This window comes from Arachis hypogaea, chromosome 5, assembly GCF_003086295.3.
Source record: "Arachis hypogaea cultivar Tifrunner chromosome 5, arahy.Tifrunner.gnm2.J5K5, whole genome shotgun sequence".
Classification (NCBI taxonomy): Eukaryota; Viridiplantae; Streptophyta; class Magnoliopsida; order Fabales; family Fabaceae; genus Arachis; species Arachis hypogaea.
In genome coordinates, this window is record NC_092040.1 from 38653116 (window position 1) to 38678764 (window position 25649).

The 25649-nt window shown below is 38.2% G+C and overlaps 1 protein-coding gene across 1 annotated transcript; it reads left to right on the forward strand.

Annotated features, from left to right (window-relative positions):
* The first annotated feature begins 610 nt into the window (after positions 1-610).
* Positions 611-3400, forward strand: LOC112801331 (TOM1-like protein 1). The gene is made up of 3 exons (XM_025844002.3): positions 611-1349; positions 1563-1805; positions 2680-3400. Exons 1-3 carry the CDS (start codon positions 837-839, stop codon positions 3100-3102), a joined length of 1179 nt encoding a protein of 392 aa, XP_025699787.1. The 5' UTR covers positions 611-836; the 3' UTR covers positions 3103-3400.
* The last annotated feature ends 22249 nt before the right edge of the window (positions 3401-25649 follow it).

Genomic DNA, 25649 nt, shown 5'->3' on the forward strand with positions numbered 1-25649 from the left:
CTTCTTTTTTCTTGAATCAAGTTCACTTGCATTAGATAAGGGTGGAAGAGGAATTGACTTAGCCTTTTTACTTTCATGCAACAATGTACTTTCACGTCAAGTTTCTTAAGTTCTTCAAGCTTTGTTGATGTAACTTTTGCACAAAATCTAATTCCTTTTCCTGAGGTGACGAACATCCACGGCGGTGACAACCGGAAGTGGCGGCGATGACTGGAGGTGGCAATAGATTGGCGGTGAAGAGAGGGTGAGTCGGTGTGGAGCCACTGAGCAAGAGACGGGTTTGGGAGTGGGGTTGGAAAATTAGGTTTTTAACTTTTGTCAAAGTGAAACGGTAAAACTAAGGAGAACTTTTCAAAATGCTATTGGGCCGTACCCGTCCATGTCTGGACCGTGTCTGTCCATGTCTAGGCCGTGTCTGAACCGTGTCTGACTAAATTTTTTGTTTTTTTGAATAGGACACGTTTGGACACGGCAATTAAACAAAATATTCGTATTTCATAAACAAAAAGTATTACATGTATACTAAAAAATTAATTATTAAATTACTTATTATATATTTATAGAAATATATAAATAATTTTATATTGTGATTAATTTTTATTTTATAGGTAGCATCATTGTAAAATGAAGTCCTAACATGTAACCAAAGGAGAACTTGGAACAAAGCTTTAAGTATAAAATGAAGGTTTGTTAATTATTTATGCCTCACGAGACAGGGACTGAAGAGAGAGGAGTCTGGTTCCTCAAAGACTTTACCCAGTCCATACGCGTCTTCTTCTCCACCAAACCCTCAAACCTCTGCAAAGTTTGTTACTTTTTCTTTCTCACTTTCTCCAATGGCTGACAATTTGATGGACAAAGTGAACGCCCTCGGCGAGCGTCTCAAGATGAGCGAGGTAGGTCGCAAGATGAGCGAGGGAATGAGCTCCATGAGCTTCAAGGTCAAGGAGTTCTTCAATGGTCCCAACCAGGTCGACAAGCTCGTCGAAGACGCCACCTCCGAATCCCTCGACGAGCCCGATTGGGCCATGAACCTTGACCTCTGCGACCTCATCAACACCGATAAGGTCAACAGCATCGACCTCATCAGGGGAATTAAGAAGAGGATCCAGCTCAAGAGTCCTAGGGTTCAGTACTTGTCCCTCGTCTTGCTTGAAACCATCGTCAAGAATTGCGAGAAGGCTTTCTCTGAAGTCGCTGCTGAGAGGGTTCTTGATGATATGGTTAGGTTAATTGACGATCCTCAAACCGTTGTTAATAACCGCAACAAGGCTTTGATCATGATTGAGGCTTGGGGCGAATCCACCAGCGAGCTTCGCTATCTCCCTGTTTATGAAGAAACTTACAAGGTACTACTACCTTTTTTTTTCCAATTTTATCTGCTTCATTATTAAATTTAAGTCAAGGGACAATTTCTGATAATCGTTGATGCCTAGAAACTAGAAACTCAAAATCCTTAGGCTAAATTGATTGGGTTAGTTACTAGCTCTAGCTGTTGAATTTGCTAGTGTGGGTTATTGTTAGTGTTATTGTTGATTGCTTGTTTCCATTTTGTGGTTCAGAGTCTGAAATCAAGGGGTATTCGGTTCCCTGGCCGTGACAACGAGAGCTTGGCGCCTATTTTCACTCCTCCGCGTTCGGTGTCCGAGGCTGAACTTGATCTTCCACGCCGGACTCAGCATGAAGATATTCCTGTGCAGAGTTTTACTCCTGAACAAACTAAGGAAGCTTTTGATGTTGCTAGAAACAGCATTGAGCTTCTTTCTACTGTGTTGTCTTCTTCTCCACAACAAGATGTCTTGCAGGTAGATTTTATATGTTTAGTTTGGTGTAATATTTGTTGCATGACATTTTCTGTTTGTTCACCGGATACCAGATGACCTTAGTGGTGTTATGATGTTAACAGAGGTCACATGAATTATTATGATGTTAAAATCTCTGTATAAGCTATTAAGTTTTATGATGTGTATTCGACTTATATGTGCTACTAGTTAATTACCCTTACAAAATAGTAGACACAGATGCTCTAGTCAGATTATTTAGTTATAGACATCTGTCAGTTTTTGCAATGTCAAAGTTTACCACTTTACCCTGCCCGGTCCATGATTTGTCGAAAGATGTAGGATCATCCTTAATGAACCACGGTAGTGATGATTTTTATATTTTCATCTCGAGACAAAGGAGGAGATGAATTTCTTAATGTTTTTGGTTTGTACTAATGTTTCCCTGCTGAAGAAAAATGAGCAGCCGGTACTTGCTTGGTGTAGTGATTATAGAAGTTTTATCATAATCATAATTCTTAACAATGAATCTGTGTGTGGTTTATGTAATGTGAATTTCACCCTGACCATGATTTTATCTGGGTTTAACTTATGGTTTCATTAACATTTGATGGGTATTAATATGAAATTACTCTCCATTTTCTCAACTGGACAGCGCCCAAGCAAAACCTTCTTCTGTTATAACATATACTGCTTAATAGCAAACAGAGACCAATTCCAATTTGCTGTGTTGCTCAATGCAAATGTGATCATGGCGAGTTATAAAGGGAGGGTGAATAGAAAATTGAGGGGTTTTCTTGGTTTTGCTTTTGTTTTGGAGCCTGTTAGGGAGAGGCATATTGTATCAGCCATCAGTGGATTACAGAAATACAAGTCTGATGTTTTCTTTTATGTGTAGGATGAGTTGACCACGACACTTGTACAGCAATGCCGCCGCTCTCAAACTACTGTTCAGCGAATTGTTGAAACTGCTGGGGATGATGAAGCGCTGCTCTTTGAGGCCTTGAATGTTAATGATGAGATTCAGAAGGTACTCTCCAAGTACGAAGATCTAAGGAAGCCCACAGTCATTCCAGTTCCACCCGAACCAGCTATGATCCCTGTTGCTGTGGAGCCAGAAGAGTCACCTCGTCATGCTAAAGAAGATGCATTGATTAGAAAGCCAGCTGGATCAAGAGCCGCTGGCCATGGAGGGAGCAACGAGGACATGATGGATGATCTTGATGAGATGATTTTTGGTAAAAAAGGTGGGGATTCATCAGGTGGGGGACATGATACAAAGAAGCAGCAATCATCCAAAGATGATCTCATCTCCTTTTGATGTGCATTGCCAAGCGACCCTCTGAACATATGACACTGCCTTTTTATTCATTGTCTTCTCACTTTTTTTTTTTTTAATTTTATTTTCTTTCTTTCTTTCCTTTTTTTTAGTCTTTAACTAGATGTTGGTTGTGAACTTGGTTGAGAATTTCAGATTGCTGGTTCCGTTATTGTTTCTTCTTTTGCACACACAGTTACAGTGCAACCTATGTCTGAATTATGGTATATAAGTTGTTGGCATGGTTGGTATAGATGGATGGGTATAAATTCTAATGTAACTTCGATGGTGTTTCCATTCATATTGTCTGTTTTTGGCTTTATCTATACTGTTTTGGTCTTTTGGATGAATCAATGAATGCACTTGTCATTGTACTTTCGTGTTGCATGCATGGAAGGTTGTACCTAGGATTCAACTCTGTCTTGTTGCTTCTTTTCACTCTTTGTTTTCTTACGTTTGTTTCTTGTTTGTGTCACTGCCATAGTCCACGGTTCTTTTGTGGTTGAATCACAACTAGTGCTATTAGGTGAGTTTTAGCCTTAGCCTCGCCTGAAGCAGGCTCACCATTAGCCTGTACTTTCTGACACAAGTTAATGCAGATGTGGCAGGATTTTTGGGTAATACTGTAATGCGATTTTGATCAACCGTAAATTGTGATATATTGCATAGCATCTTAAAAAAATTGAAATTGTAAAGATGACCCCCTGTTTTTGGCAAATGGGCTGGCGGATAAAATTTCATTTAATGGGTTCATGAAGTTTCACCCATTACACACAACCTTTCAAGATGCATTATGCATTGGTTTCGTGGTCCATGGACCATGGGATGCAACATTCAAAAGAATGAACGAATGAATGAATGATGATACCGTCAATGTCCCTCGAAACTTTTTCTTCCGTGTCTCTATAGTTGTATGTTGTAACTAGTAGTGCTAATGTATTAACTACAAAATAAAAAATTTTAAAAAATCTCTTGGTTTAACGAATGATTAATAATATATATATGATAGATACAGATGATTAGTATAAGTATATTAATTATATTATATGAATGTTAAAAATCAGTTACTAAATCAATTATTTATATAAAATATATCGAAATACGAAATAATACTAAAAATATATAAAATAACACATGATAATTAATTTTAATAACTGATTATATATATATATAAGATCACCGTATGACAATGTGGGCGACTAATGCAAGAGAAGGTACTAGTATAATATTTTTAAGTATACGAGGGACCACCTAGGTTAGAAAGAGGGGGTATTTGTTTTCACTAGGTGATGAAAATTAATAATAATTATATATAAATGAATATATTTAATTTTATTATAATATTATTTTATTTTTATATTAAATTATAAAATATTTTTTTGAGAATTATGTTAAAAAAATACTTTGTTAAATTTAATATCAAAACTAAAAATATTAAAATAATAAATAATGATAATGTTCTTTTTAAAATAGTCAATTAATTAATTATTAAACTGATGTTTAGTTTTTTAAATATAAATAAAATTTTTTATTTTTTTAAAAAAATTGGTTGAGATAAAAAAATATTATTTATATATTAAATAATAAAAAACTATATAAAATTGACTTTTAGTTATCTAACTAATTATTGTTTAATTATAAAAATTCTTAATTTTTTAGAGATTTGAGGGTTTAAATTTTAAGATAAATAATATAATTTTAAAAAAATTGATTGATATTGATTGAAATTAGTTGAAAAAAATTAATTTTTTAATTAATTCTAATTTATATTCTTTGTTTTAACTCTTAAACATACTTATTATAAAAATAAGTAAATTTATTAGTTTTTCTTATATATATATATATATTTAGTTTCAAATTATAAATATATTCATGTTTAACAAAATTTATTTTAATATATCTTTGTCCTATTATAAAAATTTTCTGGGTTCGTCACTAATTATATTACGTGTACATTAAAATTAGTGACTAAAGTCAATACAAATACACATTGAAAATAAATTAAATCATATATCTATTTATACACAAATACATGTATTTATTCGTATACTAAAATAGCACCAATGTATTTATGTGTGTGTGTGTGTCTATATATATATATATAGCTGTTTTGGTCCCTAAGGTTTAGGGTCAAAATCAAATTCGTCTCCAACGTTATTTTGGATTTAAAATCGCCCCCAACGTTTCATTTGTTATTAAAATCGCCTTTTTGACTTTTTACGGACAAAAATACATTCCACCACCACCACTACCACCACATCCCTTATTCCCACCAAATACCAATAATTAGATTCAAGAACACAATATTCAACACCAACAATAACACATTATTCAAGTTCAAAAACAACAACATCAAATTCAATAACAAAATCAATACACAACAACAATGAAATCAGAAAAATAACAAATCAAAATCAGAATCAGAAGCAAAAGCAGAAACAGACGCAAAAGCAGAACCAGAATCGGAAGCAGAAGTAGAAGGCGAATTGGAAGCAAAAGGCAAAGCAGAAGCCGAAGCAGAAGCAGAATCGGCGAGGTGCAGCGGCGAGGGAGCGAAGTGGCAGCGAGGTCAGTAGCAGCAGCGGCGAGCTCTCTCCCTGGCTCGCGTCTCCTCTCTCCCTCGTGAGCTATCTTTCCCTCTGATCCTGATTCTTGACGGCGACGGCAGCTCCAAGCTTCACCAACGCCGTCCCCTCTTCCCCTTCTTCTTTTTTTCCCTCATCTTCTCTTCCTCCCTTCCCTTTCTTCCTTTCTCCCCCCTCCCTCACGTTCTTTCCTTTTTTTAAATTTTATAATTTTTTATTAGGAGTAATTTAGTAATAAAATTAAAAATTTAATTAAAAATGACGATTTTAATTCTAAATGAAACGTTGGGGACGATTTTAAATCCAAAATAACGTTGGGAATAAATTTGATTTTGACCCTAAATCGTAGGGACCAAAATAACGTTGGGAACAAATTTGATTTTTCATATGCATTTATATTTGATGAATCCATATTTGATGATGATTTTTTATTGAAATTGAATGGATTTTATCATATAAACTTGCACATATTCCCTTAAATAGCATGCTTTCGAACTTTCCTTCTAATTTGTGCTTGATTTTGAAAACATGCTCTTTTGTGCTAATTTAGCCTATTTTATTCCATTTGTCTTCCATTCGATGCCTTGATGTTGTTTGTGAGTGATTTCAGATATATAAGCATGAAAACTCAAAGGAGAAGAGCACAGCGATGTGTGCGTGCATACAGACCTGCGTGCGTACGCACAGCCATCAGAGTAGAGCGACGTGCGCGCGGGAGCCACTTCGTGCGCACCGCACGTCCATTCAAGCATCGCCTAGTGTGCGTGCGCACAACCTCTTGTGCGTACCCACAGGAAGAAATTTTTGACAGAGTGTGCGTGCGCACACGTCTGTGCGTATGCACAGGTGGCCGCACATGTCTTCATTAAAATTGCACGTGACTCGCGATTTTGGTGGATTAGAGGCCCATTTCTGAAGCCATTTAGCTCATATTGAAGGGAAAATGAGGGGAGGACCATAGCATAACATTAGGGTAGCTTAGGAATAGTATTAGGAAGCTTTAGTATAGGTTTTCTCTAAGCTTTTCATCATCTCTACTAGGGTTTATACTAGGGTTTTACATTCAAGTTCCATTTCCAATTTTGATCTTGGATTTTGCTAGCTTCCATTGTAAGTATCTCTTTGTTACTACTCTTTATAGCTACATTGTTCTTACTCTTTCTTATATTTCAAGTTATAGTTCAATTTTACTTCTCTCTTGCAATTTTAACTTCTTGTTGATGAATTTGATGATTGATGTTTGTTACATGCTTTCTTGAGTTGTTATTGTTGATTGAAATTATTTGTTGCTTTTGGTTTCAAGCATTTTCTTATTTTTCCCATGTTTAGTGTTTTTGCCTACCAAGTGTTTGACAAAATGTCAATTATGATTTTGGGTTAGTTTTCTATCTCTTGGCATGGGAAAAGTGAGCAATTGGATTCCTAGAGTTGGAAGGTCCAACATTTAGTGTCAATTCTCGGATTGTTAATTGTTTTTGTTCCCACTAACGCTAATTTGTTGCTAAGGCAATTAGCAAGTAATTTAGGATTTGTGTGTTAAGAACACTTATGCTCATTTAACTTACTCTCTGATGTGAGGGTTAACCAAGTGAGATTAATCCATTCTAATTGTCATAGTTGTGGTTCCAACAAGGAAAGGACCCCTAGCTCACTCCAAGCCAAGATACCTTTTATGTTTTAAATCTTTCATACACATTTACATTAACTCTCTTTATACCTTACTTGTCTATATTACATAGTTAGTTCTTTAATTCCTTCAATAGTTCATTTTTTGTAATTTTGAATGTTATTTTATTTCTTTATATGTTTATCTCTTCATTGAAAATCCCTTGATCACCACAACCGGAATTGCACACTCATTGATCTCAAGTGTCCTTGGGAGACGACCCGGGAACTAAATACTCCTGGAATTGAATTGGTTTTGAATTGTGACATTGTTTGAATTCAAACTTTGGTCGAGAGTCGAATGTGGGTTTGAGACTATACTTGCAATGCAAATTTTATTTTAAGGAAAAAAATCTAAACCCGCTTCGGCACCCACCAAGTTTTTTTGGCGCCGTTGCCGGGGAGGTCACTTTAAGTGCAATGAGTGCTATAATTTTGGTTGTTGTAAATATGTGAATAGTGTGAATATTTGACTTTTGTTTGTTACTTGGTACTAATTGTAGATAGCACTTCTATTTAGCTAGTCTTACTAGTTATTGGTTGTTAAGTTGGTTTTTGTTTACTTGCCTATTCTTGTTTTGCTTTTAATAATTGCATGCTTTCATTGCCTCCTCAGTTGAATGACAGGGTAGCTTCCAGACCCGAGCTTAGCCCCTTTTGATCCAGAAATAGAAAGAAATTTGACTCATATTAGGCAAGTTTGGCACCGGCCGGCTAGCGTTTGTGGATAGTGAATCGGGCTTGCTTGAAGAGCACACCAATTCACTACCACCATCAACCCATGACCATGATTCTTCAAACAATAATGAGACTTTATATTCATCTGTGGGGAGTGCTGAAATCTCTTTAAGTGAATCAGGTGACAGCACCATGGGAATCCACCTCGAAGAATCACCTTAAGAGAAGCCGGAGCTCCAGATATCAATTTGCAACCGCTACAAATCCGGTATCCAGCTTTGGAACCAAATTTTGAGCTCAAGAACAGCATGATAAACTTGCTCCCCAAATATATGGACTGCCCGGGGAAGATCCTCTTAAGCATCTAAAGGACTTTCAAGTTGCATGCTCCACTGCGAGAAGACATGGTGCAGATGAAGCGACAGTTTTGGTTTTCGCTTTTCCTTTCTCTTTGGAGGGAAAAACAAAAGAATGGTTTTATACTCAACTGGAAGATGTGATTTCTAATTGGGACTTGTTGCGTAAGAAATTTTTGGAAAAATTCTACCCACCTCAGAAAATAGATAAGCTGCGAAAGGAGATTTCTTGCATTGTGCAAAGAGATTAGGAAACTCTGTATGAGTACTGGGAGAGATTTAAGAAGTTGTTGGAAGCTTGTCCCTACCACCGTATTGATGAATTGGTGCTTATTAACTGTTTCTGTCAAGGGATGAATCCCCAAGATAAGCTTCTTCTGGATGCCTCTAGTGGAGGATCCCTCACCAAAAACAAGACCGCTGAGGAAGCTTGGGAGATCATATCAGATTTGGCAGACTCCACTCAACACTCAAGAGTAAAGAATCCACAACCTAAAGCTTTAAGTGAATTTTCTCCTTCCGGAGATGCCATTTTGACCAAGACCCTCGGTGAGATGACAATTTTATTGAGACAAATCACCCAAGGGAAACAAATTCCTCAAGCTTTTGCTATCTCCTCCACCTCAACCTCCAAGAATAAAAAGACCATCAAAATTATGCGGTATTTGTGCTTGTAGTAGCCATTATACCGATGAGTGCCCTCAACTCTAAGAGGACACTACATTGGCAGTAGCTAACCCATACCCACAAAGGTCCACCTACAATCAAGGAGCTAATCAACATGGAGAAAATCAAAACCAAGGGTGGATGGATAATTCTAATCAAAGGTGGAATCAAGCTCCGCAAGCTCAACCTTACCCAAGCCAACAAGCCTACTATCATCAAGCTCCTCAAGGTCAACCTCAATACCAAAAATCCTACCCTATGCCCATTCCATTTCCAACTTTGGCTAAGAAGGCCAAGAAGCAAGAAGAACTTGACCCTAACATGGTGGAAATTTTTAAGAATGTTGAAGTTACCGTCCCGCTCTTTCAAGCCATTCAACAAGTACCCAAATATGCCAAGTTCCTCAAAGACGTTTGTACGCATAAAGACAAAATTGGCGAGCTCAACAAAAATCCAGTAGATGATTCTATCTCTTCTTTAATTCCTGAAAAATGCCATGATCCCGGTCCGTGTTTGCTTACTTGTTTGATTGATGGGATGAAGTTCATGGATTGTATGTGCGATTTGGGGGGGGGGGGTGCGTAAGCATTATGCCACTCCCCATTTATGAGAGATTGAACTTGTCACCCCTAAAGAGGTTCGGGGCGAGATTTGTGTTGGCCGATAAGAGCATTGTATCAGTTGTGGGGATTGCGGAAAATATCTTAGTTGACATCCAAGAATTACTCTTCTCGGTTGATTTTCACATTTTGGAGACCTCTCCTATTAACTCAAACAAGCCATCATCCATACTTCTTGGGAGACTGTTTTTGAAGACGGCCCGTTTCAAGCTAGATTCACATTCGGGAGTCTACTCTTTTGAGGCCGATGGCAAAGTGGTAGAATTCACTTTGGAGGACTTTAAGAAGCCCATTCTCGGAGCCTATTCTATTTTTGGATGTGATATCATTGAAGATCAAGTGATTGAGATTTCCAAAGAGCAAGAAGAAGAGGATGTTGCAAAGGAATCTAATTCAAGGGATCACACTCAACCAAAGAATGCCAAGGAGTTGGAGATTTTTCTCCTTGGAGAAGTTTCTAAGTGACCAATGAAGCCATGCAAAGTCTAACTTAGGACTCTAAACCAAAGTGCTTGATGAAAGACACCCCACCATGGTAACATTGTTCCAACTTTATCTCTTGTTTATAGCCTTTTGATTTTGCTACCTTCTTTTGGATGTGGAAGAAGAGTAAGGCACCAGTCACTTCACCAGTTGTGCAACCTACAACTCACCCATCCAGACCTCACTTCATGGATCACCCAAGTAGTAACCCAAATGTTTTGGTTAACCAAAAAGCCGAGTTCCGATATAAGAAATTTGAGAAAAGGATAATCCATTGGGAGTGGACGCTTAAGGTTCCAAACGAATACAAGGCGGTCATCCATGAACGAATTGCCTCGCTTCATTGGGAGTTTCTTGAGCAGGACCCAATTGAAGTTAATGAAACCATGGTGCGGGAATTCTACGCCAACTACCAATCTTGGGAAGAAGAGTCAGTATTCCTCCAGGGAAAAAGGTTGGATACTTCCAACCGAGCTCTAGAAGCTATTCTGAAGATCCCCCACATTCTGCCCGAGAAAAATGACTTTCTCAGAATCAAGGCAAATGTGTTCAACGGGAGGATGTCTTTGGCTCATATTCTTGAGAGAATTGGCCGTCTCTGTGCTTCTTGGGAGTTTAGCAAAGGGAGGAAATCTGTTCCCACTAGCATTTCTTACTTTGATTTGAATGTCGAGGCTCGTATTTGGCATCAAAATGTGGCGGACTACATCATTCCTAGTACCCATGCTACCCATGTCAGATTCAAGGCTGCTTTACTACTTTGGGCTATCATGGAAAGAAAGAGCATAACCATCGTGCCTTTGAGACGCACATCGATTTGGAAACTCATTGAGAAGAAGAAGATCAACATTCCGTTTCCATCGATGGTGATGCGTTTGGCAATAGCAGCGGAGGTAGAGAGGCAACCGACGGACATCATGTTCGAGTTTCCAAGGGGCAACAAGTTCATTCCAAGTTTGGAAGGATCAACAAAGAAAACACCCTCCAACAGGAAGACACCCACAGTACCACCATCAAGTCTACCAACCTCATCAACTCCTTCACCATTTTTCGGATCTCTTTCGGACTTATACCAAGATATCTTGCACGATATCCACCACATGGAGCAGTTGGAGCGCAAGCATTTCGAGCGGATAGCAGCAAAGTTAGAAAGAAGAGACCCCGGCCCTATTCCTACGGCTTCATCTGAGCTAGTTGGGGAGGAGCATGATGAAGGTGACCAACCCATTTCTGAGACCACCAGCTGAAGATGGACCCCAAAGTTCTCATTCTCCTAGATTGTAAGCATGCACGGAGGACCGTGCACAAACTAAGTATGGGAGAGGATCGACGACTTCGAAGGGGGGTAAAAATTTCTCTTTTTAAAGCACTTTGCAATACTCTTGTAGTTCCTTTTTCTTCATTTTGAGTAACTTTATCTCTAGTGCATCTTGTTTGGATTGTTTGTAAATATTTCTTTATCGTTTATGGTAATTTGGTAGTTAATGCTAGAATGTTGTATGATAGAATGAATAAGTTTGGTGACCACCAAGGAATTTCCATGAAATCTTTCTTAGGGCATACCATTGATTGAATTGAAGAAAAATTTTGTGTTTTTCAACTTGCTTGGAGTATTTTGTTTATAGAACATAGAAAATAGCTAGAACAACATACTTTATGAGATTTGAGCTCTAATAGATGGTTGCATTTTTCAACCATACTGTTTGTTCTTGTATGACTATACTCCTTGTTTATTGTGATCAATGATTTGCATGATTCTTTATGTCCTGTATTTGTTGTTTGGATGCATTTAGCATGATTGAGGCCATCTTTGATGTTTAACTCACTAATCTATATGGCCAACCCTTGCATTCACCTTTGTGAAACCCTTTTGAGCCTGTAAGACCCCCTTTGTTCTAATTTTTAGCACATTACTCCCCTTAAGTGAAAAACTATTGATGTCCCTGAAGTACTCTTTGATTAGCTTGGGTGGATTAGTGTGTATATGCTAAGTGTGGGAGAATTATTGGGAAACATTGGTGATAAAGGCATGAACTCATTGTAGAAAATTTTTGGCAATTAGGTAGTGCTCATGCATTTCATTAATTAAGACATGTGCATCGATAGTGCAATTTTATAAAAAAAAAAACTTGTGCATAATAGAGTATGGAAAAAAAGTTGAAATAAAGGATGCATATGTTCATGTTTTGAAAGGAAAGTGCATGAGTAGGGCGAGATAGGAGAAAATGGATGGATAGGTCATATTGTTATGAGTATATAGGTGATATAGGATTGGGTGGATACTTAAACTAATCAAAGAACTAATTCTTTTAGCCCACTTAACCATATTTATCCTACTTAAACCCTAGTCCCATTACAACCCTCCAATGACCTCATGATATTTGTTTTTCATGCATAAAATACTAGTTGATTGTTAGATGACTTGCAAATCTTTGAAACGTATGATAAAAGGAGAATTGAGTGGTTAAACCCTAAACACTGAGCAAATTGAGTGGATACACATCCGGTGAGGGGTTCGATCGCTCAATTCTATGTTCTTACATCTCATATTGTATCTTCTTGCAAGTTGTTCGATTGGTTAGTTTTGGAACCTTCAATTCAATTCTTTAGACACTGATCTTAGTGCATGAACTCTTTGCATTGGCCCTAAAGCTTTCTTGTGATGGATTGGAATTTCATGGTCTATTTTACCAACTCTTAGTATAGTGCATATTAGTAAGTAACCTTTAGGATAGTTGCATGCATTTAGGTAGTACGTAGAATAAGTTGTATTCCCTTTCATCTATCTCCTTTGAATGTGTTTAGCATGAGGACATGCTAATGTTTAAGTGTGGAAGAATTGATGAATCCATATTTGATGATGATTTTTGGTTGAAATTGAATGTATTTTATCATATAAACTTGCACTTATTCCCTTAAATAGCATGTTTTCGAACTTTCCTTCTAATTTGTGCTTGATTTTTGAAAACATGCTCTTTTGTGCCTAATTTAGCCTATTTTATACCATTTGCCTTCCATTCAATGCCTTGATGTTGTTTGTGAGTGATTTCAGATGTATAAGGTAGGAATGGCTTGGAGAAAATGGAAGAAGAGCATGCAAAGTGGAGGAAGCATGAAGAATCAAAGAAGAAGATCACAGCGATGTGTGCGTGCGCACAGACCTGCGTACGTACGCACAGCCATCAGAGAAAAGCCACGCACGCGCGGGAGCCACTTTGTGTGCGCCGCATCTCCATTCAAGCATCGCCTAGTGTGCGTGCACACAACCTCTTGTGCGTACGCACAGGAAGAAATTTTTGGCAGAGTGTGCGTGCGCACACGTCTGTGCGTACGCACAGGTGGCCGCACATGCCTTCATTAAAATTGCACGTGACTCACAATTTTGGTGGATTGGAGACCTATCTCTGAAGCCATTTAGCTCATATTGAAGGCAAAATGAGGGGAGGACCATAGCATAACATTAGGGTAGCTTAGGAGTAGTATTAGGAAGCTTTAGTATAGTTTTTCTCTAAGTTTTTCATCATCTCTATTAAGGTTTATACTAGGGTTTTACATTCAAGTTCCATTTCCAATTTTGATCTTGGATTTTGCTAGCTTCTATTGTAAGTATGTCTTTGTTACTGCTCTTTATAGCTACATTGTTCCTACTCTTTCTTATATTTCAAGTTATAGTTCAATTTTACTTCTCTCTTGTAATTTTAACTTCTTGTTGATGAATTTGATGATTGATGTTTGTTACATGCTTTCTTGAGTTGTTATTGTTGATTGATATCATTTGTTGCTTTTGGTTTCAAGCATTTTTTTATTTTTCCCATGTTTAGTGTTTTTGCCCACCAAGTGTTTGACAAAATGTCAATTATGAGTTTGGGCTAGTTTTCTATCTCTTGGCATGGGAAAAGTGAGCAATTGGGTTCCTAGAGTTGAAACGTCCAATATTTAGTGTCAATTCTTTTATTGTTAATTGCTTTTGTTCCCACTAACGCTAATTTGTTGCTAAGGCAATTAGCAAGCAATTTAGGATTTGTGGGTTAAGAACACTTATGCTCATTTAACTTACTCTCCGATGTGAGGGTTAACCAAGTGAGATTAATCCATTCTAATTGTCATAGTTGTGGTTCCAACAAAGAAAGGACCCTTAGCTCACTCCAAGCCAAGATACCTTTTATGTTTTAAATCTTTCATACACATTTACATTAACTCTCTTTATACCTTACTTGTCTATATTACATAGTTAGTTCTTTAATTCCTTCAATAGTTCATTTATTGCAATTTTGAATGTTCTTTTATTTCTTCATATGTTTATCTCTTCATTGAAAATCCCTTGATCACCACAACCGGAATTGCACACTCATTGATCTCAAGTGTCTTTGGGAGACGACCTGGGAACTAAACACTCCCGGAATTGAATTGGTTTTGAATTGTGACATTGTTTGAATTCAAACTTTGGTCAAGAGTCGAATGTGGGTTTCGGATTATACTTGCAACGCAAATTTCATTTTAAGGAAAAATTAAACCCGCTTCGACACCCACCAATATTCTAACATGTATTTTATACTGGTAGCTAATTTTGGTGGTTGATTTTGGTATACGCATAGCATAATTACAAATACATTAATGACTGAATTTAGTGGCTGATTTTATATACGAATAATATTTTTGAACATGTAACTTTAGCGTCGGCCAAGTGGTCACAATAAAGGAATGGATCCTCTCAATTGTTAAAAAAAATTGAGTATAAAGTGTGATCTCTAGCCTTTCATTGCTCTTTCTCTCATATTTATTCTTGGTCCCACTTATAAAATTAATGGTGAGAGATTATATTTTACTCTCTTAATTGTTAAAAAAATTAAGAGAATCCATTCCCTCACAATAATCCATGAAAAGATAAAAATATTGCATGTTTTTTTTTTAATTTGAATGCCATGTTGCACCAAATGCTGACAATCATATAGAAAGATAAATTAAAAAAAGTCTTTATTTTATCACCAAATGATTTGGCTGTGCTATTTATTTTAACATTTAAATCCTTTTTTAAAAAAATTCTTGCACACTAAGATATAAAACTTAGCTAATATAAATTTTACATCGATCACATCCAATAATAAAATTAAATGTATATAGAAAATAATTGTCACAAATAACATGACTCCAACTCTATCATATATGCATATACAAGTGTATTCATTTTTTTTGTTAAACATCGGGTCTAAGAGCCCAAAAAGGATTACAAAACTAAGATTAATCTGGGGGTAGAAACCCCCTATAATTATCATTTAAAATGAGCTGTAAAGCAGGGAAAGGGAGATCCACAAAATGAAAGTATGGAGGACACTTAAGACTCTCATTAGCTAAGAGATCTACACCTCTATTACCTTCACGGAAGGTGTGTCTGAATTCAATCATCCATTCTCTATTTATTAGACCATCAATACTTCTGATTATGGGATCAGGTTGGTCTCTGCACTTGCTCTTGTTAGAAATCAAATCCAGGACAGCACTCGAGTACTTCTCCACAACAACTTTTCTAAATCCAAGTTCCCATGTCATATTAAGGCCATTTCTCAAACCCCATATCTCTGCTTGAGAAGCAGAGCAAGTACCAATACAACAACAACAACAACAACAACAACAACAAAGTCTTGTTCCACTAGGTGGGGTCGGCTACATGAATCAAACGACGCCATTGTGCTTTATCATATATCATGTCTACAGAGAGACCGTTTACATGTAGATCTCGTTTGACCACCTCATGGATGGTCTTCTTAGGTCTTCCTCTGCCTTTCGCCCTTTGTCCATCTTCCATCTCATCCACCCTCTGACTGGGTGTTCTATCGGTCTTCTTCTCACATGTCCAAACCACCTGAGACGCGATCCAACCATCTTTTCCACAATGGATGCTACTCCAACTCTCTCCCTTATATCTTCGTTCCTTATTTTATCCAATCGCGTATGACCACTCATCCATCTCAACATCTTCATCTCTGCTACACTCAGCTTATGTTCGTGCTCCCCTTTGGCCACCCAACACTCCGTACCATAAAGCATAGCCGGTCTTATAGCGGTGCGATAGAATTTACCTTTAAGTTTTAAAGGCACTTTTTTGTCGCATATAAAACCAGATGCACTCCGCCATTTTGACCAACCTGCTTGGATCATATGATTTACATCCTATTCAATCTCTCCATTATCCTGTATGATGCACCCAAGATACTTAAAACTTTTAACTTTTCGTAAGATGTTTTCTCCAATCTTCACCTCTATATTAGGGTTTTCCTTCTCAGACTGAACTTACATTCCATATATTCCGTCTTGCTACGGCTTATGCGCAGACCATACCCTTTTAGAGCTTCTCTTCATAAGTCCAACTTCTTGTTTAGGTCTTTCCTTGACTCTCCCATAAGAACGATATCATCGGCAAAAAGCATGCACCATGGCACAGGCTCTTGGATGTGCTCTGTGAGTACTTCCAAGACTAATGTGAAAATGTATAGACTTAAGGATGATCCCTGGTGTAATTCTATACTAATAGGAAATTCCTTTGTCACACCACCTTGAGTCTTCACACTAGTTGTGGCCCCATCATACATGTCATTAATTGCACGAATATATGTGATCCTTACTCTCCTCTTTTCTAAAACCTTCCATAAAACCTCCATTGGCATCCTATCATATGCTTTTTCCAAATCAATAAACACCATATGTAGATCTTTTTAATTCCTACGATGCCTCTCCATCATTCTTCTTAATAGGTATATCGCTTCAATGGTAGATCTGCCTGGCATAAATCCAAATTAGTTCCCTGTTACTTGTGTTTCTTTTCTCAACCTCCATTCTATCACCCTTTCCCATAACTTCATGGTATGACTCATGAGCTTGATCCCTCTATAGTTTATGTAACTTTGTATATCCCCCTTATTCTTGTAGATAGGTACCAAGGTGCTCTTTTTCCACTCATCAGGCATCTTCTTTGACCTTAAAATCTCATTAAAAAGCTTGGTTAACCAGTTGATGCCTTTTTCTCCAAGGCCCTTCCAAACCTCAATCGGGATATTATTAGGTCCTACTGCCCTGCCATTTTACATTTGCTTTAGAGCCTCTTTTACCTCAAAGTCTCGAATCCTTTGATAGTAGTTAAAGTTTTTATCTTCTCTTGTGGATAACCGACCAAGGCTCAGAAGATTCTTCTGTCCCTCATTAAATAACTCGTAGAAGTAGCTCTTTCACCTTTCATTAATCTTCTCCTCTTGAGCCAACACCTCTCCATCCTTATCCTTTATACACTTAACCTGATCTAAATCTCTCGTTCTTCTTTCATGGTTCTTTACGATTCTATATATAACCTTTTCTCCTTCTTTCATGTCCAAAGATTGGTAGAGACCCTCATATGCTCTTGTTCTTGCTTCACTTACAGCCACATTTGTCTCTTTCTTAGCCACCTTATACTTTTCCCAGTTATCTGCGTTGTGGCATAAAGACCACTCTTTAAAGCACTTCCTTTTTATTTTTATCTTTTCTTGTACACTCGCATGCCACCACCAGGACTCATTGTCTCTTGGTCCTATTCCTTTAGATTCACCAAAGCTTTCTTTTACTGTTCTTCTAATAACTTCTGCCATCTCCCTCCACATCTCTTCTGCGCTTCCATTCCCATTCCACTTTGCCTCTTCTCCTACCTGTCTTAGGAAGCTTCTTTGTTCCTCACCTTTCATCTACCACCACCTCGTCCTTGGTTTCTTCGTATAATGTCTTTTTCTCAACTTTTGCTCAACCCGAAAATCCATGACGAGCACCCTATGTTGTGTTGTCAAACTCTCTCTCGGGATAATTCTACAATTAATGCAAAATTTTTGGTCGACTCTCCTCAACAAGAAGAAGTTGATTTGAGAGCTTGTCATGCCACTCTTATACGTTATAAGATGTTCGTCTATCTTTTTAAAACATGTATTTGTGATGAGAAGATCAAAGGTTGAGAAAAAGTCCAAAATAGTTTTACCCTCGGCATTGATCACCCCAAAATTATGGCCTCCGTGAATACTCCTGGTGCACGAAATTGCAATCACACTTTTGCAATCCGCACAACTAACCAGCAAGTGCACTGGGTCGTCCAAGTAATACCTTACGTGAGTAAGGGTCGAATCCCATGGAGATTGTTGGTTTGAAGCAAGCTATGTTTATTTTATTATTCTTAGTCACGAGATCAATTATAATTATCAGTTTGAATTACTAAAAAACATAAAAGAGCGTGAAATAATTACTTATTGTGCAATAATGGAGAATATGTTGGAGTTTTGGAGATGCTTTGTCTTCTGAATTCCTGTAATATAATATTCAACTCATGCAAAAGTGCAAAGTTCCTTCCATGGCAAGCTCTATGTAGGGTGTCACCGTTGTCAATGGCTACTTCCCATCCTCTCAGTGAAAATAGTCCAAATGCTCTGTCACAGCACGGCTAATCAGCTGTTGGTTCTCGATCATGTCGGAATAGAATCCATTAATTCTTTTGTGTTTGTCATCACGCCCAACACTCGAGAGTTTGAAGCTCGTCACAGTCATCCAATCCCAAAATCCTACTCGGAATACCACAGACAAGGTTTAGACTTTTCGGATTCTCATGAATGCCGCCATCAATTATAGCTTATACCACAAAGATTCTGGTTAAGGAATCTAAGAGATACTCATTCAATCTGATATAGAACGGAGGTGGTTGTCAGACACACGTTCATGGATTGAGGAAGGTGATGAGTGTCACGGATCACCACCTTCTCCATAGTTAAGCGCGAATGAACATCTTAGATAGGAACACGCATGTTTGAATGGAAAAACATAATTAATTGCATTAATTCATCGAGATGCTGCAGAGCTCCTCACCCCCAACAATGGAGTTTAGAGACTCATGCCGTCAAAGAGTATAAATTTCAGATCTAAAAAATGTCATGAGTTACAAAATAAGTCTCTAAAAGTTGTTTAAATACTAAACTAGTAACCTAGGTTTACAAAAAATGGGTAAACTAAGATGGATAATGCAGAAATCCACTTCTGGGGCCCACTTGGTGTGTGCTAGGGCTGAGACTTAAGCTTCTCACATGCCTGGGCTGTTTCTGGAGTTGAACGCCAGGTTGTAACGTGTTTTTGGCGTTGAACTCCAACTTGTAACCTGTTTCTGGCGCTGGACGCCAGACTGCAACATGGAACTGGCGTTGAACGCCAATTTACGTCGTCTATCTCCACGCAAAGTACAGACTATTATATATTACTGGAAAGCCCTGGATGTCTACTTTCCAACCCAATTGAGAGCGCGCCGATTGGACTCCTATAGCTCCAAAAAAATTCATTCTGAGTGCAGGGAGGTCAGAATCCAACAGCATCAGCAGTCCTTTTTCAGCCTAAATCAGATTTTTGCTCAACTCCTTCAATTTCAGCCAGAAAATACCTGAAATCACAAAAAAATACACAAACTCATAGTAAAGTCCAGAAATATGATTTTTGCTTAAAAACTAATAAAATTCTGTTAAAAACTAATTAAAACATGCTAAAATCTACATGAAATTACCCCCAAAAAATGTATAAAATATCCGCTCATCACAACACCAAACTTAAACTGTTGCTTGTCCCCAAGCAACTAGATACATAAAATAGGATAAAAAGAAATTAAGAAGCAATAATATCTCAGAGTTTTAAGTGAAGCTCAGATTCTAATTTAGATGAGCAGGGCTAGTAGCTTTTTGTTTTTGAACAGTTTTGGCATCTCACTTTATCCTTTGAAATTCAGAATGATTGGCATCCATAGGAACTCAGAATTCAGATAGTATTATTGATTCTCTTAGTTTAGTATGTTGATTCTTGAACACAGCTATTTTATGAGTCTTGGCCGTGGTCCTAAGCACTTTGTTTTCCAGTATTACCACCGGATACATAAATGCCACAAACACAAAATTGGGTGAACCTTTTCAGATTGTGACTTAGCTTTGCTAAAGTCCCCAATTAGAGGTGTCCAGAGTTCTTAAGCACACTCTTTTGCCTTGGATCACGACTTTAACCACTCAGTCTCAAGCTTTTCACTTGGACCTGCATGCCACAAGCACATGGTTAGGGACAGCTTGATTTAGCCGCTTAGGCCTGGATTTATTTCCTTGGGCCCTCCTATCCATTGATGCTCAAAGCCTTGGATCCTTTTCACCCTTGCATTTTGGTTTAAAGGGCTATTGACTTTTTCTACCTCTTTTGCTTTTCTCTTTTTTTTTCACAAGCTTGTTTTTCACTGCTTTTTCTTGCTTCAAGAATCAATTTCATGATTTTTTAGATTATCAATAACATTTCTTTTGTTCATCATTCTTTCAGAAGCCAACAATTTTAACATTCATAAAATTCAATATCAAAAAATATGCACTGTTCAAGCATTCATTCAGAAGACAAAAAGTATTGCCACCACATATAAATAATTAGAATTTTCCTTATTAAGAACTCGAAAAAATTAAATTGCCTCTTTATTCTAAAAATCTACTATTTTATTCATGTTTGATGATGATGAGAAAAATAAATTATAACTTAATTGGAAATAAAGTCAAAATAGAGATACTAATTACTACTACTAATATGTAGCTTCTAAGGTAAATTCATAATAAGAACAGTTATCACAGAGTTAAGGCAAAGATTAGGACTCAACAACCTTTATTTTGGGAAGTGGGTATTCCTCTAGTCTGTGGGGTGCTTGATCCTTCAAGAGATAATTTCTGACGCTTCAGTTCCTTCAAGTCACATCCTTGCTCTTCCTGTTCCCTTAGGTGCCATGATCTTGATGAGTTTTAGCTCAGTGATCATGGCAAATCACACCAAACTTAGAGGTTTTCTTGTCCTCAAGCAAAAGAAAGGAAAGGAGAGGAATAGAGGGAGAGGTAATTTCGAAATTCAAAAGATATGATGAGTTGAAAAAGATTTGAAAAAGAGTTGGATTGGATTGGAAAAAGATTCGTGTTTATGGATTAAGATACATTTGATATTTTTGAAAAAGGGATTTTAGAAATTAGGATTAAAATTTTTGGAATTGAAGGATGAGAGTTTGTAACATGTTTATGAAAGAAATCATGATTTGAAACGTAAAAAATTAAAAAAAAATTGTGAAGTAAAAACGAATTTACCTCCTCCCCACCATCCTGGCGTTAAACACCCAAACGTTGCTTCTCCTGGGCGTTCAACGCCCAGCTGTTTCTTCTTTCTGGCGTTGAACGCCAGGAAGTTTTTTGTCACTGGGTGTTTTTCTGAACGCCCAGGACGCTGTAAATCTGGTGTTAAACGCCCAGAAGTTGCTTCTTTCTGGCGTTCAACGCCCAGAAGATGCTTCTTTCTGGAGTTTAATGCCCAGATGGCTATCTTTACTGGCGTTGAACGCCCAGTGGATGCTTCTTTTGGGCGTTCAACGCCCAAAGCAGCTTTTACTGGCTTTTTCGCACCAGTGAGCTTCCTTTTTGCTATTTTATCCTGCGAATCCTTCTGTAACTCTGTGAACTTAAGCAATTGCTATTTTATCTTGAAGATACTTGACATATACCTGTAAAAATCAATTAATTAACAAATAAACTTTGTAAATGGCTGGGTTGCCTCCCAGCTTCGTTATTGTCTTTAGTTGGACTATTACTGAGCTTTAATCAAGCCTCAGTTTTGAGCATTCTTGCTCAAAATTGCTTTCAAGATAATGTTTAACTCTCTGTCCATTAACAATGAACTTTTTGTTAGAATCATTATCCTGAAGCTCTACGTATCCATATGGTGACACACTTGTAGTCACATATGGTCCTCTCTACCGAGATTTCAATTTCCAGGGAAATAATCTGAGCCTAGAATTAAATAGCAGAACTTTCTGCCCTGGCTCAAAGACTCTAGATGACAGTTTCTTATCATGCCATCTTTTGGCTTTCTCTTTGTAAATTTTTGCATTCTCGAAAGCATTGAGTATAAATTCCTCTAACTCATTTAACTGGAGCAATCGTTTTTCTCCAGCTAACTTGGCATCAAGGTTCAGGAATCTGGTTGCCCAGTAGGCCTTATGTTCCAGTTCCACTGGCAAGTGACATGCCTTTCCATACACAAGCTGGTATGGAGAGGTCCCTATAGGGGTCTTGAATGCTGTTCTGTATGCCTACAGAGCATCATCCAAGTTTCTTGCCCAATCCCTTCTACGGTTAATCATAGTCCGTTCCAGGATTCTTTTAAGTTCTCTATTAGAGACTTCAGCTTGCCCATTTGTCTGTGGATGATATAGAGTGGCCACCCTGTGGCTAACTCCGTATTGAACCAGAGCAGAGTAAAGCTGTTTATTGTAGAAATGAGTGCCCCCATCACTGATTAATACTCTAGGGGTACCAAATCTGCTGAAGATATGTTTCTGGAGGAATTTTAACACTGTCTTAGTATCATTAGTGGGTGTTGCAATAGCTTCTACCCATTTGGATACATAATCCACTGCCACCAGAATATAAGTGTTTGAGTATGATGGTGGAAAAGGCCCCATGAAGTCAATACCCTATACATCAAACAACTCAATCTCCAAGATCCCTTGTTGAGGCATGGCATAACTATGAGGCAGATTGCTAGATCTTTGGCAACTGTCACAATTAAGTACAAACACTCGGGAATCTTTATAGAGAATAGGCCAGTAGAAGCCGCATTGGAGGACTCTTGTGGTTGTTCGCTCACTTCCAAAATGTCCTCCATACTGTGAGCCATGGCAGTGCCAAAGGATCTTCTGTGCTTCTTCTTTAGGCACACATCAACGGATTACTCCGTCTGCACATCTCTTGAAGAGATATGGTTCATCCCAAAGATAGTACTTTGCATCCGTGATCAGCTTCTTTGATTGCTGCCTACTGTACTCTTTGGGTATGAATCTCACTGCCTTGTAGTTTGTAATGTCTGCAAACTATGGCACTTCCTGGATGGCAAAGAGTTGCTCATCCGGAAAGTTTTTAGAGATCTCAGTAAGAGGGAGGGACGCCCCTTCTACTGGTTCTATTCGGGATAGGTGATCTGCTACTTGATTCTCTGTCCCTTTTCTGTCTCTTATTTCTATATCAAACTCTTGCAGAAGCAACACCCATCTTATGAGTCTGCGTTTTGAATCCTACTTTGTGAGTAGATATTTAAGAGCAGCATGGTCATTGTACACAATCACTTTTGATTCCTAGGATCTGAACTTGTCAATGGCGTAAACCACAGTAGCTCTTTTTCTATGGTTGTATAGTTCTTCTGTGCATCATTTAGAACATGACTGGCATAATAAATGATGTGCAGAAGCTTGTCATGCCTTTGTCCCAACACTGCACCAATGGCATGGTCACTGGCATCATACATTAATTCAAATGGTAATGTCCAGTCTGGTGCAGAGATGACTGGTGCAGTGACCATCTTAGCTTTCAGAGTCTCAAACGCCTGCAGACACTCTTGATCAAAGATAAATGGCTTGTCAGCAGCTATCAGATTACTTAGAGGTTTGGCGATTTTTGAAAAATCCTTTATAAACCTTCTATAGAATCATGCATGCCCCAGAAAACTTCTGACAGCTTTAACATTGGCAGGTGGTGGTAATTTTTCAATTACCTCTACCTTAGCTTGATCCACCTCTATTCCTTTGTTCAAAATTTTGTGTCCAAGGACAATTCCTTCAGTCACCATAAAGTGACATTTCTCCCAGTTTAAAACCAAGTTAGTCTCTTGGTACCTCTTTAGAACAAGTGCTAGATGGTTAAGACAGGAGCTGAATGAGTCTCCAAATACTGAGAAGTCATCCATGAAGACTTCCAGAAATTTTTCCACCATATCAGAGAAAATTGAAGAGCATGCACCTTTGAAAGGTTGCAGGTGCATTGCACAAACCAAATGGCATCCTTCTGTATGCAAATACTCCATATGGACATGTGAATGCTGTTTTCTCCTGATCTTGGGGATCTACTGCAATTTGATTATAACCTGAATATCCATTCAGGAAGCAGTAGTATTCATGACCTGCTAGTCTTTCCAGCATCTGGTCTATGAATGGTAAAGGAAAATGATCCTTTCTGGTAGCTGTATTAAGCCTTCTGTAATCAATACACATACGCCACCCTGTAACTGTTCTTGTAGGAACCAGTTCATTTTTTTCATTATGGACCACTGTCATGCCTCCTTTCTTGGGGACGACTTAGACAGGGCTTACCCAGGGGCTATCAGAAATGGGATAAATAATCCCAGCCGCTAGTAATTTAGTGACCTCCTTTTGCACCACCTCTTTCATGGCTGGATTCAGCCGCCTTTGTGGTTGAACCACTGGCTTAGCGTCACCCTCCAATAAAATCTTGTGCATGCATCTGGCTGGGCTAACGCCCTTAAGATCACTGATGGACCACCCAAGAGATGTCTTGTGTGTCCTTAGCACTTGAATTAGTGCTTCCTCTTCCTGTGACTCTAAGGTAGAGCTTATGATTACAGGAAAGGTATCACCTTCTCCCAGAAATGCATATTTCAGGGATGGTGGTAATGGTTTGAGCTCGGGTTTGGGAGGTTTCTCCTCTTCCTGAGGGATTTTCAGAGGTTCTATTATTCTCTCTGATTCCTCCAGATCAGGCTGAACATCTTTAAAGATATCCTCTAGCTCTGATTCGAGACTCTCACCCATATTGACTTCTTTTACCAGAGAGTCAATAACATCAACGCTCATGCAGTCATTTTGGGTGTCTGGATACTGCATGGCTTTGACAACATTCAACTTGAACTCATCCTCATTGACTCTCAGGGTTACTTCCCCTTTTTGAACATCAATGAGGGTTCGGCCAGTTGCTAAGAAAGGTCTTCCCAGAATGAGAGTTGCACTCTTATGCTCCTCCATTTCCAGCACCACAAAGTCAGTGGGAAAGGCAAATGGCCCAACCTTGACAATCATGTCTTCAATCACGCCTGATGGGTATTTAATGGAGCCATCAGCAAGTTGGAGACATATCCGGGTTGGTTTGACCTCATCAGTCAACCCAAGCTTTTTAATAGTAGATGCAGGTATTAGGTTAATACTTGCCCCAAGATCACATAGAGCTTGCTTGGTACAAGTACCTTCTAATGTGCATGGTATCATAAAGCTTCAGGGGTCTTTGAGCTTCTCAGGTAAGCTTTTCAGAATGACTGCACTGCATTATTCAATAAGGTAAACTTTTTCAGTTTCCCTCCAATCCTTCTTATGACTTAAGATCTCTTTCATGAACTTAGCATAAGAGGGTATTTGCTCAAGTGCCTCTGCAAACAGAATCTTTATTTCAAGAGTCCTGAGATAGTCTGCAAAGCGGGCAAATTGCTTATCCTGTTCCGCTTGGCGGAGTTTCTGAGGATAAGGCATTTTGGCTTTGTATTCCTCAACCTTAGTTGCTGCAGGTTTATTGCCTACAGATGTGGGTTGGGAAGCCTTTTTAGAAGGGTTATTATCAGCACTAGTATGTGTCTGATCCCCCACTGGTATTTGAATGCCAGGGATGGAAGCTGGA